The sequence below is a fragment of the Equus przewalskii genome, chromosome 1, assembly GCF_037783145.1.
Source record: "Equus przewalskii isolate Varuska chromosome 1, EquPr2, whole genome shotgun sequence".
In the NCBI taxonomy this organism is placed as follows: Eukaryota; Metazoa; Chordata; class Mammalia; order Perissodactyla; family Equidae; genus Equus; species Equus przewalskii.
The window spans coordinates 59,823,237-59,838,512 of record NC_091831.1 but is presented as its reverse complement, the minus strand read 5'-3'; the positions used below and the strand labels follow the sequence as shown (position 1 = coordinate 59,838,512).

At 55.9% G+C, this 15,276-nt stretch overlaps 2 protein-coding genes across 4 annotated transcripts in view; both read right to left on the bottom strand.

Moving 5' to 3' along the window:
- The window catches only part of LOC103549411 (cadherin-23), a 77,416-nt gene extending 76,703 nt beyond the window's left edge, over positions 1 to 713 (bottom strand). The window contains exon 1 of one of the 3 annotated variants that reach the window (XR_011524123.1): positions 519 to 713. Coding sequence is in view for 2 of the 3 variants with exons in the window: in XM_070565295.1 (XP_070421396.1) it covers positions 519 to 605 (87 nt within the window). In the remaining variant the exon portion in view is untranslated. The remainder of the gene's footprint in view (positions 1 to 518) is intronic. The other 2 variants (XM_070565295.1, XM_070565269.1) reach the window with 2 other exon arrangements.
- A 2,360-nt stretch (positions 714 to 3,073) lies between these two features.
- The window catches only part of LOC139074484 (cadherin-23-like), a 316,069-nt gene continuing 303,866 nt past the window's right edge, over positions 3,074 to 15,276 (bottom strand). Inside the window, exons 28-32 of the mRNA XM_070565310.1 lie at positions 11,950 to 12,010; positions 10,981 to 11,129; positions 6,250 to 6,385; positions 4,325 to 4,713; positions 3,074 to 3,436 (exon numbers count right to left, since the gene is read on the bottom strand). Of these exons, the coding sequence (XP_070421411.1) occupies positions 3,155 to 3,436; positions 4,325 to 4,713; positions 6,250 to 6,385; positions 10,981 to 11,129; positions 11,950 to 12,010 (1,017 nt within the window). The 3' untranslated portion in view covers positions 3,074 to 3,154. The remainder of the gene's footprint in view (positions 3,437 to 4,324; positions 4,714 to 6,249; positions 6,386 to 10,980; positions 11,130 to 11,949; positions 12,011 to 15,276) is intronic.

The following is a 15,276-nucleotide window of genomic DNA, read 5'->3' as shown; positions in this document are numbered from 1 at the left end:
AGGTGACCTTAGGTTCACTGATGAGGGTGCTGAGGTGCGGCGGGGGCAGGCTTAGGTTTTGGGAATCCCAGGTTGGGCCTCCTCCCACCACCCCGCCCCAGGCGGGACCCATGCTCTCCTTCCCCAGACCTGGGAGTCCAGGGTTCCCAGGCCTACCCACATCCCGGGGTACACAGGACCCAGCCTGCAGAACCTCGTCATGCTGCAGATGCCTTTCCGTTTCATCCTCCTTCCTAATCAGGCTCGCCCCTTCTCGCTCCTAGCAACGCTCCCATATCTTTAGGCAGCTACCTCAGGGAACAAGCCCAGGCTTTGCAACAGTCCCAACTCCACCACTGACTAGCTGTGCGATTTGGCAAAAGTTATTCAACCTCTCTGATTTCCCACTTCCTCAGCTGAAAGAAAGAACCAGAATGCCTGCGGCACCAGGACACTGGAGGAGCAAACGAGCAAACAGAAAGTACTGGCGTGTGGTGGTCCCTGCCCTGCTCCCTGCCTGCAGGCACGATGTCACTCACCAGGACTCTGCCCGGCCAGCATGAGTTTTGGTCAGGGAGTTCTGTGATGTTCCAGAGCCCTAGTCTGCTCACCTGTGAAATGGGCATAATAATGCCTACCACGCTGTTTGCAGGGCAAAACCAAACAAGGCCCCTGTGATCTGATCCCTCCCAAACTTGCTCACTCCTGTCAAGGCCTTGTTTGGGTACTCCGTGCTTCCTCCCACCACAGGGCCTCTGCACATGCTGTTCCCTCTGCCTGAAACACTCTTTCCTCTTGGTTGTGCAAATGCCTATGCTTTCTGGGGAGCTCAGCTTGAGTCACTTCCTCAGGGAAGCCCTCCTTGATTTCCCTGACATCTTACTGTAGGCTCTCTGGGGGCATACGTTTATTGGTGTGATAATTCGATCACTGTCTTTCCCCCACTATATCTTATTCTCGTGAAGGCAGGGGCTGCGTCTGACTTTGGTTTCCTGTTGTACACTGAGCCCAGCCCAGAGCCTGGCACAAAGCAGGTGCTCCCTCCATGCCTACTATCTGATGATGATAACGATGTTGTGAGGTGCTCCCAGGACGGGGAGCTGGCATCAGGGGGTGAGGAGAGATGGCAGGTGCTAAGCTCTATGGGAAGTAGATATGGGTGTGTGTCCCCACCCAGGGCCTCGCAGTCCAAATCTACCCCCATCGCCCGAAGGCCTGAGGGTGTTACTCAAGAGCTCTGGCAGCAGAGCCACCCCCCACCAAGCCCACCCCTTCCTGCTGCCTCCTCATCCCTCTCAGGGCCTATGGGGGCTGCTGGGGTGGGAGGAGTCAGGTGTAGGTGAGCTGTGGTTTGGGGGTTCCGGCCTCACAGAGGAAATGGTGGCACCTTTAAAAGGCCCCTCAGCCTGCCTCCGCCCTAGCACCTCCAACAAGTTTGGGGCTAACAGGGCTGGTGTATCTGGGGCAGTGGCCCCTGGGAGCCTCTAAGAGGAAACCAGGGCAGAGCACAGGGAGGTGGGTCTTGCTTCCTAGAAGAGGGCGGAGAGACTGGAAATACATGGGGCCACGTGCAGTGTGCTCTGAGAGGCCCTCGCCAGCTGGCGCAGAGGAAGCGGGCGGCCTGGTTCACAGAGGGGGCTTCACAGCCTCGGGGAGCATCCCTGCTGCTTGTTAGGCTCTGTCTGGCCTCAGCTCCCCGACTACACATGACAACAGGGGTGAGGGCTACTGGGCCCATTTCATAGATGGGCTGCTGAAGCTCAGTGAGAGGGCCCCAGTTCATCTCTCTTAGGTCCTCTGGCAGGGAAGGCCAGGAGCCTCAGCTGGGAGCTGTGGGACACAGAGCACCTGCTCACTGTCTGTCACCCAAGGGCTCCACTCACTGGCTGCCCTCTGGGACCCCTGGGGGGCCACGGGAAGGTGTGGGCTCAATGCTGCTCATAGCCTCACTCAACCCAGGCTGGCCCTGGGGTTGGAGGGGCTTTTGGGTACAGCTAAGCCACAGCCAGGGCCACGGAGCCAGGCACCCTGAGGGAGCCATGGGGTGGAGGACCCCAAGGGGCAGCATTGACTCTTAGCCTGGACATTGGGTTGATCTATCCCTTTAGGCTAATGTGAAAAGGACTCAGCAGGGAGTGAAAATGTGGCTGTAGCCAAGCCTGATGATGAGCTGGACACCCCACGTGGTCTACAGATGGCCTTGGACCTGACTGGCTGGGGCCCAAGCTAAACCGATTGTTAAATGTTCTCATTACCACTGCAGGACGCTACCCCAGTGGACCCCCCAGCCCGAGGTCACCTGCCTACCTCTCCCACCTCTCCCGCCTGCCTGACACCTTGCCTGACCCCTACGACCTCAGCGGTCACCTCCTGCAGTGCTCCCAGCACGCGGTCCCCCTGCCTTTACTCAGAGTCCTTGAGGGCAGTGACTCACTGCGCCCTTGCCTAGCACTCCTCAGGCCTGGGCACTATGTGCCCCACCTCACATGCACTGTAGTGTAACACGCTCCTTACACCAGCCCGCAAGACGGGGAGGTGGTCCCCTTTACAGACGCCACTGCCATCACACCTCCTCCAGGCCTAGTTTACGAAGGGCTTCCTACCCACTATCTCCTGCCGGCTTCCTCACATCCTCTGAGGAAGACAGTGCTGCTGCTGGCATGATCCTCATCTTCATGCCAGAGGGAAGCACAGAGAGGCTGGGCAATTTGCCTGTGTCATCCAGCCAGTGAGGAGCAGAGCTGAGACGAGGCCTTATTGTGCCCACCGTTGTGTGTTCCACCTGCTGCTTGTTAGCACACCCTCCACCCCAGGACCCCATGGGGGCTTGACAGGACACGGAGGGTAGAGAGGCAGAGCTGGACATGCAGTATGAGCCTGAGAGGGGCCTGGACTCAGAGAGGATGGACTAGGGAGGCTGTGACGAGTCTGAGCAGGGACCTTCCAGGAGAGGCAGGAAGGTGCAGCGCCATGCAGGGACGGAGCCAGCACTGGCCACAGACAACAGCACAGAGGAGAGACCCAGTCCTACTCACCTTCTACAGGTAGAGCCGGCAGGAGGAGGCCAAAGGGGAGAAAAGGCAGAGATGCAGCTGGTTAGCAGTCCGCGCTCTTCCAGCCCACTCCCAGCAGTGGCCTGTTAGGATGCCACCCCTCCCCCACCCCATCTGAGACCTCATCCCTGGCCCAGGCTGCCTGGGACGGTGTGTGGCAGATGGCCACTGTGCTGTCCCTGGGCTATCAAACCCTCACCCACTGCCTGGCCTGCATGTTGGGTGGCTGGTGAAGATGTGGGTTTGGGGTGCTTTGGGGCAGTGACTGCACCTGTGGGGCTCTCACCCAGGGACCCACTCACCACGGTGGAGTCCACTTTGGGGCCACCGTCGTCCGCCACCACTGTCAATGTATAGAAGTCACCTTTCTCCCGGTCCACCAGGCCCTTGACTGTGATCACACCCTGCAGGGAGGGGGCAAGATGGGCGAGTGGCAATATCACATCCACCAGGCACAGCCCGCCCTGTCCTGTAGCAGTCCCATGCTCTGGCCAAGCCAGACTCCTCGCTAACCCTGAGCATTCTGCCCACTTCCCCACCTCTGCCATGCTCCTCCTGCCTGGCGTAACTCTCCCTGCAGTTCTGCTGGTGGAAATCCTACTTCTCTCTCAATCCCACTCAGACGCCAGGCTTCCTGCTTCCCCTGCCAGGTATGATCGCTCTCTTCTCTGGGCCCCAGAGGTGCTCCATTATGCCTCTACTGTAGTTCTTTTCACATCTTCCCTTGTGGTGCTCTGATTTGCATCCTTGATTATTCCCACATCTACTTCTAGCCTGAGAACTCTCTGAGGGCTGGGAAGGGTCTTGTTCATCTTTGTGTTCCCAATACGCCTCATGAAAGGCCCTGGCACACTGTAGTGATTATTACCTTGCTTATCTTCAAAAAAGGGATTCTGATAAAAGACACACTAAAGCAAAGATAGGAAAGTAAGATCCAGGCAGTAGATAAGAGATAGCTACACCAGACACCTAGCTAAGACTAGCTATTGCAATGAAGCCCCTAATTTATGTCTGAGCTTCCTAAGAGCCAAAGTAAAAAGGGAAACATGATGACTTGCATAGCTTGCTTTAGCTAGTAACAAGACACCAGGTTGCCTATGTATGAACTGTATCTTACCCCTAAATATTAAAAGAGATGTGTCACAGGAATGTTCACCTCAAAGACACTTTATGAGAAAGAGGAGAGTGCCATGCCTATAGAAGGAGCTCAGTAAATGTTGGTTAGCTTTAAAGGAAATGAGCTCCCTGCCCGCAGGGAGAGCCCTTGCTGTGCCTGCCCTAGCCTCCCTCACCGTGATGGCATCTATCTTGAAGAGGGCTTTGGCCTGGGCACTGGTGTAGGCGTCGAAGCGGTAGGTGATCTGGTTGAGGTTGTCAATGGAGTAGGCCTGGACCCGCACGATCTCAGTGCCCAGGGCCAGGTTCTCCAGGATGGCAGCCTCGTAGGAGGCATTGGAGAACTGCACAGCCTCGTCCAGCTCATTGAGCAGAGTGACATAGACGCTACAGAAGCCCTGGTTGAAGGGTGGTGCCTGGTCGGTGGCTGACACGTTCATCAGGTAGCTGGTCTTGGTCTCGTAGTCCAGGTACTCCACGGTGATGATGAGCCCCGTGCTCTCGTCAACCTCGAACTTCCCCTCCGCGCCCGACAGGATGCGGTAGTTCACCAGGCCGCCGTCCCCTGCAGGAGGACACAAGAGGCTATGCAGTCCCAGAGGGGCGTGGGGCTGCCTGTGGCTTCTGAAGCTGCCCACAGCACACCCACTGCTGTCCCTGAGGGACAGGGTGAGGGCCCTTGGCTGGCCTACCCAGCGTGCACCACCCCCCACCACTGTGGGCCAGATCATCCCAAGGGACGTGGAAGAGGACAGGGTCAAGGTCTATGCGGATGGCAAGGCCCAGCATACACTGTTCACCTCCTCTGGGGCCTGGCCTTGGCATGACAGATATGCCAGAGGCGGGTGGTTCTGCTCCTGGAGCCTCAAAATTCAAACTCAAGCACCTCCCTTGGGTATTTGACAAAGAGAGGGTGGGGAAATTAGGGATCTCTCATAGTGGGGGCTTTGATCTAGAAAGTGCTAGACGGGGCAGCATCCTCAGAGGAGGCCAAGCCTTCAACTGGTCCCTCCAGCTGAAGGGTTCCAGTGCCAGGTACACCTTCCCCCATTATCCCCACTCTCTCTACCCCAAGTCCCTGGGCCTGGGAACACATCCTGCAGCCAGGAGCTGGAGTGGGGATTCCTTAGCTGAAGTCCACAGACTTTGAGGGGAATGGTTATAAAACCACTCAGGAAACCCCAGACTTCCCTGAAATTAGTTGCACTCTCTGAAGGGATGTGCATTTTTCTGGGGAGGGATCCACAGCTTTCACTAGTTTCTCAAACAGATTCCTGACCCAGAAAAGGTCATGAACCATGACATGGCGCACAGCATGTACGTGACCTGAACTGTATAAATGCGCCATTTAAGGGAGAGCATTACCTGAGACCTTCCGGACCTCTTTCTCCCTCTACCCAACCCCGGGACCAAGGTGAGCTGTGGATGCTGAGAGGGCTGGGCTGGGAGCCACCAGAGCAGTTGACATGAAGGAGGGGCAGGAGCTGGGAAACCGGCAGCAGCTCAGGGAGCCTCTCTGGGAGGCAGCAGACGCCCAGGGAAGGGCTCCTCTCTGGCCGCATCGCTGGCCTGGGGCACAGGCCTAGAGAGCCCAGCCCCGTGAGGAGGGCCACAGTGAGCTCCCGTGTTTCTCCTTCATTTGGCACTGCTGTGGCCACCCCTGTTGGTTACGGCCCTTGGTGAGGTCCGGGCTGCCTTCAGGGAAGACCACTGCCCTATGGCACAGGACCCTGCCCCTGTGAAGTCTGTGTGTGCCTGAGCCGCGGCTGGCTGGAGGAGCAGGCCTCGGTCAGTTCTCTGTCTCCCAGCCCTGCCCAGCACCAGCAGGGAGTGCCGGGTCCTGGCATGACAATCTGGACTTCCCAAGCTGTGACTGACCTCTCCTCTCTCCACCCAGAGGCTGGGACAACTCCCCCGGACTCCAGTCCTCCTAGGAGTAGGCACCTGGTGGGGATGCCACCAAGACTGTCCCAGGAGGCCCTCCCCAGCCTGGGAGCCTCAGGCATCCTGAGGATGACAGGCCCTGCAGGAGCAGGAGAGATGAGCTGGGGAGAGTCATGCTGGGGAAGGGGACACCCTGGCTTCCACCTGCCAGCCTCACCAGTATCTCGGTCGGTGGCTCGGACGACGATGACGGACGTGCCGATGCCTGCGGTCTCGCGAAGCCCCAGGCGGCTGTACTGCTGCTGTGTGAACACAGGGGCCTCGTCGTTGACGTCCTCCACATACACTATCACCTGTGGAAGCCGGGCCAGGGCCAGAAGGTCAGGGTGGAGTAGAGACTGGGGAAGCCCAGGGCTGGGCCCACCTGGGCCTGTGTGTGTGGCCACTGCTCTCCTGGGCCAGCCTTACAGAGGGCCTGGGGCAGTCTGACTGGTCACCGTGTCCCCCGACCTTGCACAGTCCCTGGCACAGGGCAGGTGCTCAGACATTTGTTAAGGAGTGAACCTTATCTTACTCTGGGCTCTGCTACTAATCCTGTGGGACCTGTGACTAATTAGTGAATCTTTTGGGCCATCAAGTTTCTCAGCTATGAAACGGCAATATCAATATAATAATTCATGCCCATGCCACTCCTAGGGTTGTGATGAAGACAAAATGAGCCAAGGCCTTGCAAAGTGCTTGGAAAAGTTTAAAGTGACCCCATTCAAATACCCAGATATTCCTGGGAGAAGAGACAGAAAAGTTAACTGTGGTTGTAGCAGAGGACGCGGGGTTCAAAACCCTTCACTCCCACGCACCTTCTCCTGCCTGCCTCTCAGGGCCAGCAGCCAGCACTGGCGGCTCTTCGTCGGGGAGTCACCCCATCCCACCCCCTTACCCGGATGCTGGAACCCACACACCCAGAGAGCCGAAGTCTCTGGGAATGATGTCTCCTGGGGCAGCCCTTAGCCAGTGACTGATGGGCATGCAATATAAACACTCGGGCTTCTTCGCCCGATTAGGGCAGCTGAGGTGACTGTCCAGAGCTCCCATGGGACTGAGTCAAAGTTTCCTGCGCTCCTCTTTGCTGCACGCCTTTCCTTGCTGGTCCCAGGCCCCTTCTGGCTTTTCCTGGGGACAGTTCCCACTAACCACTTCACACCAATCCTCATCTCAGGATTTGTTTCTGGGGACCCCACCCAAGAGAGTGGCTATTTCTGAACTATGGAACTGTGTATAATTTTCATCACTGCTTATTCGTGCTTTCTAATTTCTGTTTAGTGAACATGTATGTCTTGCGTAACAAAAATAAGACAATTTAAAAGATGTTTATGAAGAGAGATGTTTATGGCTGGAGATCAGCAGCACCACCCTTCTTTTGTGAGCCCCTCCCCCCAGCACACACATGAGCACAGGGAGGGTCTGGCCCAGGTGAGGGCAGGACCAGCTGTGTCCAGAATGTCCAGTGTGGTGGGGAGGGGAGGTATAGCCACAGAGTGTTGATGCTCAAGGAGCCATAGGGAGGCCCAGGCTCCTGCCTCTTTTCCCAGATGGGAGAACAGAAGCCCACAGTAGGGAGGGACTTGCCCAAGGTCTCACGGTGAATGAGAGGGCTGGGAAAAAAGAGTAGGGCTTCTCCTGGTTCCCAATCTACCAACCCTACTGCTCTTCCCTCTATGCTGGGGACAAGTTGGCTCCAGACCATGAGAGACTCCCTTCCAGTCCCAGAGCCAGAGCTGGCAGGAACTTGCCAGCAGAGCAGAGGGGGAGTCAACGGGGCCAAGGCAATGATGCACAACACAGATTTCACATGTGGTCACCAGCACGAATGGCCGGGCCTGAGGTACACGGCAATCTGAGAGCACGAATATTTGGTTTCCAGCTGATTGCTGTTGCTGGCATCAGCCCTGGCTTCTCTTCTGGGTTTAGCTGGGAATTAGCTGGAGAGAAATGAAGGAGCTTCTGTGGCAGAAGCAGAAATGGTGGCCCCACTAGTAGAGAACTCTGGGGTGGTGGAGCTCGGGGGAGGAGAGGCATAGAGAGTAAAGGTTCCTGTACTTCTCTGCTCTTGGGGTTCCTGCAACCCTGCTGTGTCATCAGACTTTCATGTCCAGACACCCAGAATCCACTATGCAAACTAAAGTGCCCACCCCACACAGCTGTTCACAAGCCAGAACCTTCTAAGTTTGGTTTCACCAAGAACTTGGCTGGGGAGATCCTGGGTGGGGTGAGTGTCGGGGGGAATTTGCATGGATGAATTTCGGGAACTCTTTGTAAACAGAAACTGGCCATCCATCTTCACCTTCTTGAGTCTGTCCAAATGACTCCAAGCGTCATGGCAAAAACCAGGGCCAGTCTGACAGTGTGATAAAAAGAGGAGGGAGGTAGCATGGAGCCTGGGTGTGGCCCGTCCTCCACGAGGCTGGTTGCATGCCACTGTCCTCTTGCTGGTTTCAGCCTTGTTTTTAGCAGCAGAGACAGGAGGCAAAATGGTGTGTGGTTTGTAAACCTGAGAGACACAGATGTACAGGAAGCACGCAGGTCTGCCAAGTTCTAGCTGAGCAAGAGGGCTCAGCTACCGAGCATGGGGCTCCCTGGAGAACCAGCCTCACTTCCTGTCCAGCGCTGTGCCCTCCGACAGGGATGAGACAGGAGATGTGTGTGCGTGCACGTGCACTGTGCACGTGTGGCCCTGTCTCTACGAGGACCCTTTCATTCCACGCGCCCTGGCCCCCCTCTCTGCTGCCTGTGGTCTTTGCAGCATGAACTGGGGAAGGCGGATGGTCCCTGCGAGCCTTCGCTGCTGTTGCTGGGGAAAGAGGATCCTCCAAAGCTGGAGGCCCCACAGTGTCTTCAGGAAGGTCCCCAGCTTTCCGGGGGCTCAGGGGTGTGGGGGCTGTGTACTATAAGGGCCATCAAGCCCCCGCCTCAGGGACCAGCAATCAAATTCCCACCTTCCAATGACTCTTTGGGGATAAGGCCCCACAGTCTCTGTGCTCCAAAGAGCCTCACTGAGGCCGCGTGGTGCGGTGGTGAAGAGGACAGACAGGAGCCGACTGCCTGGACGTGAAGCCCACTCTACCCTTACTGCTGTGGGACCCTAAACACATCGGCCAACCCTCCTTGCCTCAATCTCTTCATCCGTAAAATGGGTAAAATAACAGAGCCTACCTCAAAAGGCTGTCAGAAGGATTAAATGAGTTCAAGCACACAAAGCACTTAGAAAAGTGCCGGGCACAGAATAAGTACTACGAGGGTTTATTATCCTCAGGGTTCATGGGGAGAGGAACAGAGGAGGGTGGCCGAGCACGTGTGGCCCTGGGTGTCCCACCCCTGCACGACCACACAGCCTGTATCTGTTTTACACAGGACCCTGTGGCGCTGCGTACCATTTTGTTTAAAAAGGTTTGTGACTAAAAAATGTTTGCAGCCACAGTACGAGGCATTGAGAGGAGCAGGCCCTGGAGAGCAGTGCCTGCCTGCTCCTGGTGGTGGGCGTGAGGGGGCCACAAGGAAGGCTGTGGTTAGGCAGCTTGAAGTCCAGGGAGCCAACCCAAGCTACGCTGATGTCAGCCACTCTCTGGCCTGAAGCTGGCCCACAAAGGGCAGGCTCTGATGTGGGCGTGCTCATCAGCCTGTGAATAAGCAACTCACAGTCAGGCACGTGAGCGGGGCTGTGTGGGGCTTCCTGGGTGCACGTTCAGGTAACCATGTTTGACTCTCAATCACCAGGGCCCTGGAATCGTTCCAAGTAGCCCCAAGGTATAAAAACCTAACAGGTCTGACCCCCTGGGGGTCCCCACCTGGGCACGTCTCAGCCGTAAGGACCCAGGTTTCTGTGCCCATCTCTTCCTGGGGCACAGCTGTGGGGGCGTCAGCGGGAGAAGGGCCAAGGCTGAGTCCCTTTCCCCTCAGCCCCCAGTCATGATGGTGGCCCCAGGCAGGTGTCTGTTCATTGTTTCCAGGCAGGGGAAACAGCGGGGTGGAGATGGGGCTGATAAAAGAAGTCGATTCTGCCCCACTCAGTTCTGGGTAAAAGTCCCTGCTTGCTCCCCACCCCGACTTTTCCCATCTCCCTCCTACTCTTCAACTCTAGGGGCTGACTCACTTTCCACTGGTTTAGGGGAAGGGGCTGTGAGCTGCTGAGTGTGCAGTGGGGTGAGAGAGGAGGTGACCTTGAGAGGTCATCTCATTCATCTCAGTCATGCCCCTGCCACAGGGCAGGAGAGTGCATTAACCGGCCCAGCCTGGGGAATAGTTGTGTGTGCTGTGGACCTTTCAGGAGAATTAAGCTGCATGGGGAGAGGCCTGAGGTGAGTGAGGGGGGGCAGAAAAGAATACATTTAATGGGGCAGCTGGGAGTGGTGATTGGAATATTTGGGGACACTTCTAGTGGAAGGAATACTGGACTTGGACACACAAGACCTGGGCTCAAGTCCTGGTTCTATCACTAGTGACTTCTCTGTGCCTCAGTTTCCTTATCTGTAAAATGAAGGTAACAACATCTATATCTCCAAGATCTGATCTGTGAGATTTCCTTGGCTGACCCTAGAGAGCTGTGTGGACACAGGGGATTAGCATAGTAAGGACACCTCTTTCATCCTTTGGACAGACATCAGTATCATTGACCCCCTTCCACGCATCTGGAGAAACAGGGTCAGAGCAAAATGACACATCTAAGATCCCAAGCTGCGCTGAGCCTGGGGCACCCCCACTGCACCCCTAGCTCCAGGTATCATTCAGCACCTGAACCACTAGTGGCACTGCTCACCCTGGGCCCCAGCTGGTGGCCATCTCTGGTCCAGCTGTGGCCTTGGCCCAGCCCTGAGGTCACAACTGAACGACACGCAGGGCTTCACAACCTGCTGACGGGCTGTCTGCGAGCCGCCCAGCCCGCCCCAAGCCTTACCCTGACGGAGCTCCGCATGGGGCCCAGGTCGTGGTTGTAGGCCTCTACTATCAGCACGTGGGATGAGTTTCGCTCCCGGTCCAGGGACCGGGGCCCTCGCATCAGGAGCCCACTGCTGACATGGATCCGGAAGTTGTTGCCATGGTTACCTGTGTGGAGGGACAGAGGAGATGCATGGGCTCTGTCCTGCAGCAGGATGCCTCTGCGATTATGGGGGGAAAGGAGGGAGGCCCAGACCCCAAGAATGCTGACTCTGTCCAAAGGTCTTGGGAGCTTAGCCAAAAGCCCACAATGGCAAGGAGGCAGGATTTGAGGGAGTGGGCAGAAGCCCACCTTATACCATCCTTAAGGGAAGGCTGGGGATCCCCTGAGACCCCCATACCCAGAGGTATCAGTGGATTCAACATTTCAAAGGGATCTGGGGCACTGCAGAAAGAGGAAGCAAAACCAAGTTCTCTGTGGGTGGTTGAATGGAGGATTTTGTGGACATCTCTGGGCTGGTCTGGCTCCTATTTCACCATCTTGCGGTAACAGCACCCTGATTTTCCTCTAGGGCTCCACCCTCCTCCACTCTCAGTCCCTGTGCTTTGTGTAGGGGTGATTTCACCCCAGATTCCAGGAGTGGGCAGGTCAGCATATTTTAGTCTCTGGCCATAGTGACTGGTTCACAAATGGTCATGTGATTTCTAGCTGGTCCAATGAGACTCACCGCCCCCCTCTGGTGCTATCGCACTGTGGGACGGAGGACCCTCAGGAGCATGGCAACCAGATGCAGCACCCTCACTTAAAAGACATCCAACTTGGTACAAATGATTGGAGAATGTCCCTGGTTCTCCCCTCTGGCCTGCCCATGTGTACAGTGCTTAGGGCTTCCTTGGCTTCACCTCCCAGACCCTTGGCAGCCTAGAGAAGCTCTGCCATCCTAAAGGCAGAAGGGCTGGCCCTTGCCCTCCCAGGCAGCCCACTCACCTTGAAGGATGCGGTACCACACACGCCCAAACTCGCCCTCGTCGGCATCTGTGGCTTTTAGCTGAGGGAGAATGAGATATGTGGTCACTCGAATTCCACCCCACAGGGAGAGAAGTTTCTGGTGCCCTTCCCCGCCTCCACACCACCCTACCCTATCTTGCCCAAACCTGTGGTTTCCCACAGAGCTGAGGGCATGGGAGAGGAGAGGGGCATGTCTGTCTTTCACATCCTGCTTGAGGACACCTGACTGTTGATGGCTCCATGCTGCCCTGTTTGTGGCAGGGCACCTGCCAGCTCTGTTCCCTGATCCTCTTCCAGGTTCTTAGGGAGGATGAGGGAGAAGGTGGTTGATGGCACCAGGGCTCTCTGGATCCAGGCTTGACTAGGTCAGTCCGTACCTCCACAGTTCCCTCCTTCGACCTTTTGAGATCCCAGGAGCCTCACCTAGGGTGGCTGCTTCTTGCCCACACTTCTTTGGTCTGAAGCCATTTTGGCCACACTGGGTCCCAGCCAGGGCAGGCACTGTCTACTGTAACAGCCACTTTGTGGAAACTCAGAAATCCCACCTCCCAAAGAATGGCTCCATATTCATTTACCCACAGGATCGCTCCAGTCTAGTTTCCAATCAGCCCGGCTTGCGTGGCTGTACCTCAGGCTTATGTGCTGTCTCCTCTGGGACTTGGGAGTGTGCTGTTCTCACTCTGAGACACTGCCCAGTGCACAGCCCTCTTTATAAGGAGTCCAGCCTTGAGGCTGTTGGCAGAGCCACAGCCGGCACCAAGGCAAGTCCTGTCAAGCCAAGAACTGAACACCTGCTCTACCACTGTACGCTTGAGACAAGGAGAGAACACCCCTGCCAGGTGATGCAGGAAGATGCCCACAGGGCCACGGTATGTTGTCTGTGTGATTTGTGGTGAATTGCTTCGTAATGCCCCGGACCCTCTCACTTCTTCTGGCTCTGCCTTCTCACGTCAACCCTGTGGTGTGCACTGGGGCTGCCAGGTTCTTACTGATCATGGTCAGCAGTGACTGGTCCAGGAGATGGCACCTGAGCAAAACTGGGCTAATCACATCTTTCTCTGGGATTTTGGACCTTGGGCCCAGAGAAAGAGTGTCGGTCTTCCTAGTGGTAAGAAGTAGGAGTATCTGAGCTTGTCTTCCACTCCCTTCTCACTAATTCTACCCTAGCCACGCTGGTCTCCTTGCTATTTCTTGAATACCAGGTGCAAGCCAGCCTCAGGGCTTTTGCCTTCGCCGTTTCCGCTGCCCAGTCAGCTCTCCCTCCAGAGATCTGCATGCTCCCTCTCTCATTTCCTCAGGTCTCTGCTTCAATGTCATCTTCTCACAAGGTGTTCCCTGACCATTCTGTTTGAAATTGCAGCCCCCACTCCAGTACCCTGGCTTCTCCCACCCCCATCAGCCTCTGATACACTGTATCTTCACTTTCTGTCTACCTCCCCATGGAAAAAAAAGGGGCTTGTCCACTGCTATATCCCTTGTCTCTAGAACAACAATCCTGGCAGAAACTAGGGTCACATATTTGTTGAATGAATATGTGAATGACTTAGTAGCAGATCTCTGGTGAGAGGTAATAAAGGCGACATTCGGCAAACAGAGGTGAAGGACACACAGCACAGAGCACTGCAGTAGCTGGCTCCCCGGTCCCAGTGATGCCAGAGGCCCAGCTGCGCCTCCACCTTTCCCCATTTGACTCTTCCTTTGAGTCTGTGGGGTATCCCAGCATCTCTCCAGCACACTTTCCCTTCTGTCCAAGTGAATTTGCACTGAGTTTTTCTTTCCTGCCCCTGAAGCCCTAATGCAGGCTCTCCCATCTTGGCACACTGGACAAATTCTGACAAGTGTGTGCTGTGTGCACAGCCCTGGGCCAGGCACAGTGGGGGATCCAGGGAAGAGGGGATGGGCTCCTACTTGCAAAGATCTAGACAGCAGAGGCCATCAAGGATAGGACTGGCTAAAGGTTTCCAGAGGAGGAGTTTGGTTTGGAAGGATGGGAAGGACCAGGCTTAGCAAGAGAGGGTTGGGAAGAATATTCAGGCCAGGAAACAGAGTGAGCAAATGTAGAGGCTGCTGAGGAGGGCTGAGCAAGGGACTGGGACCCCGGTCTGTCTGGAATGAAAGGTTCACACTGGAACACAGCAGAGGCATGTGGTTGGATGAGTGGAACACGTGCCTCAATGAATAGCAAAGGATCTTTCTCTCTGGGGCAGTGGGAGCCTCAGCAGAATGTGGAGCACAGAAAGGACAGGATGGAGGCTAGTATGAGAATGATGAGCCTGGCAGCAGGTGCGGGCCTGGTGAGACCCCGGCACCCAGGGGCCAAGTGTGTCTAAGGATTTTGAAAAGCATGTTGACGGTGGGGAGGAGGGGAAGTACGTTGGAGTGAAAGGAACAAGGTGTCTCAGTCAGGCAGGCCCAAGTGTAAAACTTGGCTTTGTCACTTACTGGCTATGTGACCATGGATAAGTAATGAGCCTTTGAGCCTCAGTTTCCTTATCTGTAGAATGGGTACAATGATAACCAACTTTGTAGAGTTGATGGGAAGATTAGAAATAATGTCTGCAAAGCATCTTGTCTGGTGGCTGGCACAGGAACAGATGTAGAAGGTTGGACATTATGAATTATGCCACATTCTCCTGGGAGGCCCATTTGATTTATACTGGAGAGGGGATGGCTGGGTTGCCCCTTGCTATGGGGTTCTTCCTCTCCCCTCCCTGAGAAGTCTTAAGAGCTAGAAGGTGGAGGGGTGTACTGGAGTGCTTCAACAGTCCAGATCTGGGAGGGATCAGGACGGGCAAGAGGGCCAAGCTGTCCAGAGGATGCCCTTGGGCGTCTCTATCCATGGTGAGCTTTCCCTGATGCTTCCCTGCCTCAGCAGCCTGCACCCCCCTGGGAGCTTGGCCTCCTGCCATCTCAGGAAAATGGGGGCCGTAGATGAGGTGTCCAGTCGGCTTGGGAAGAGAAGGTTAAGGAAAGTGAGGGGCAGTGAAGGGACGGAGGTAAGATGCAGGAATCCCACTGGGGGCTCTGGGTATTGGGAACATCTTTAGGCTGATGCTGCACATAGCACCAGATGCCTGCCCACCCTTTGGAGGGGAAAGCACCAAATGCCCCACCACTGACTGATGGGTGACCTTGGCCAGGCCACACCTCTCTGGACCTCAGTTTCCTCATCTGAGAGACAGGGGGCTGGATGTGATGACCCCTCAGTATCTAACAGACTTTGACAGTCCATGGAAGGCTCCCATCCATTTGGGGCTGTGCAGAGGAGGCTTCTTTTGCGGTCAAGGACTAAAGGCAAGGAGGAGC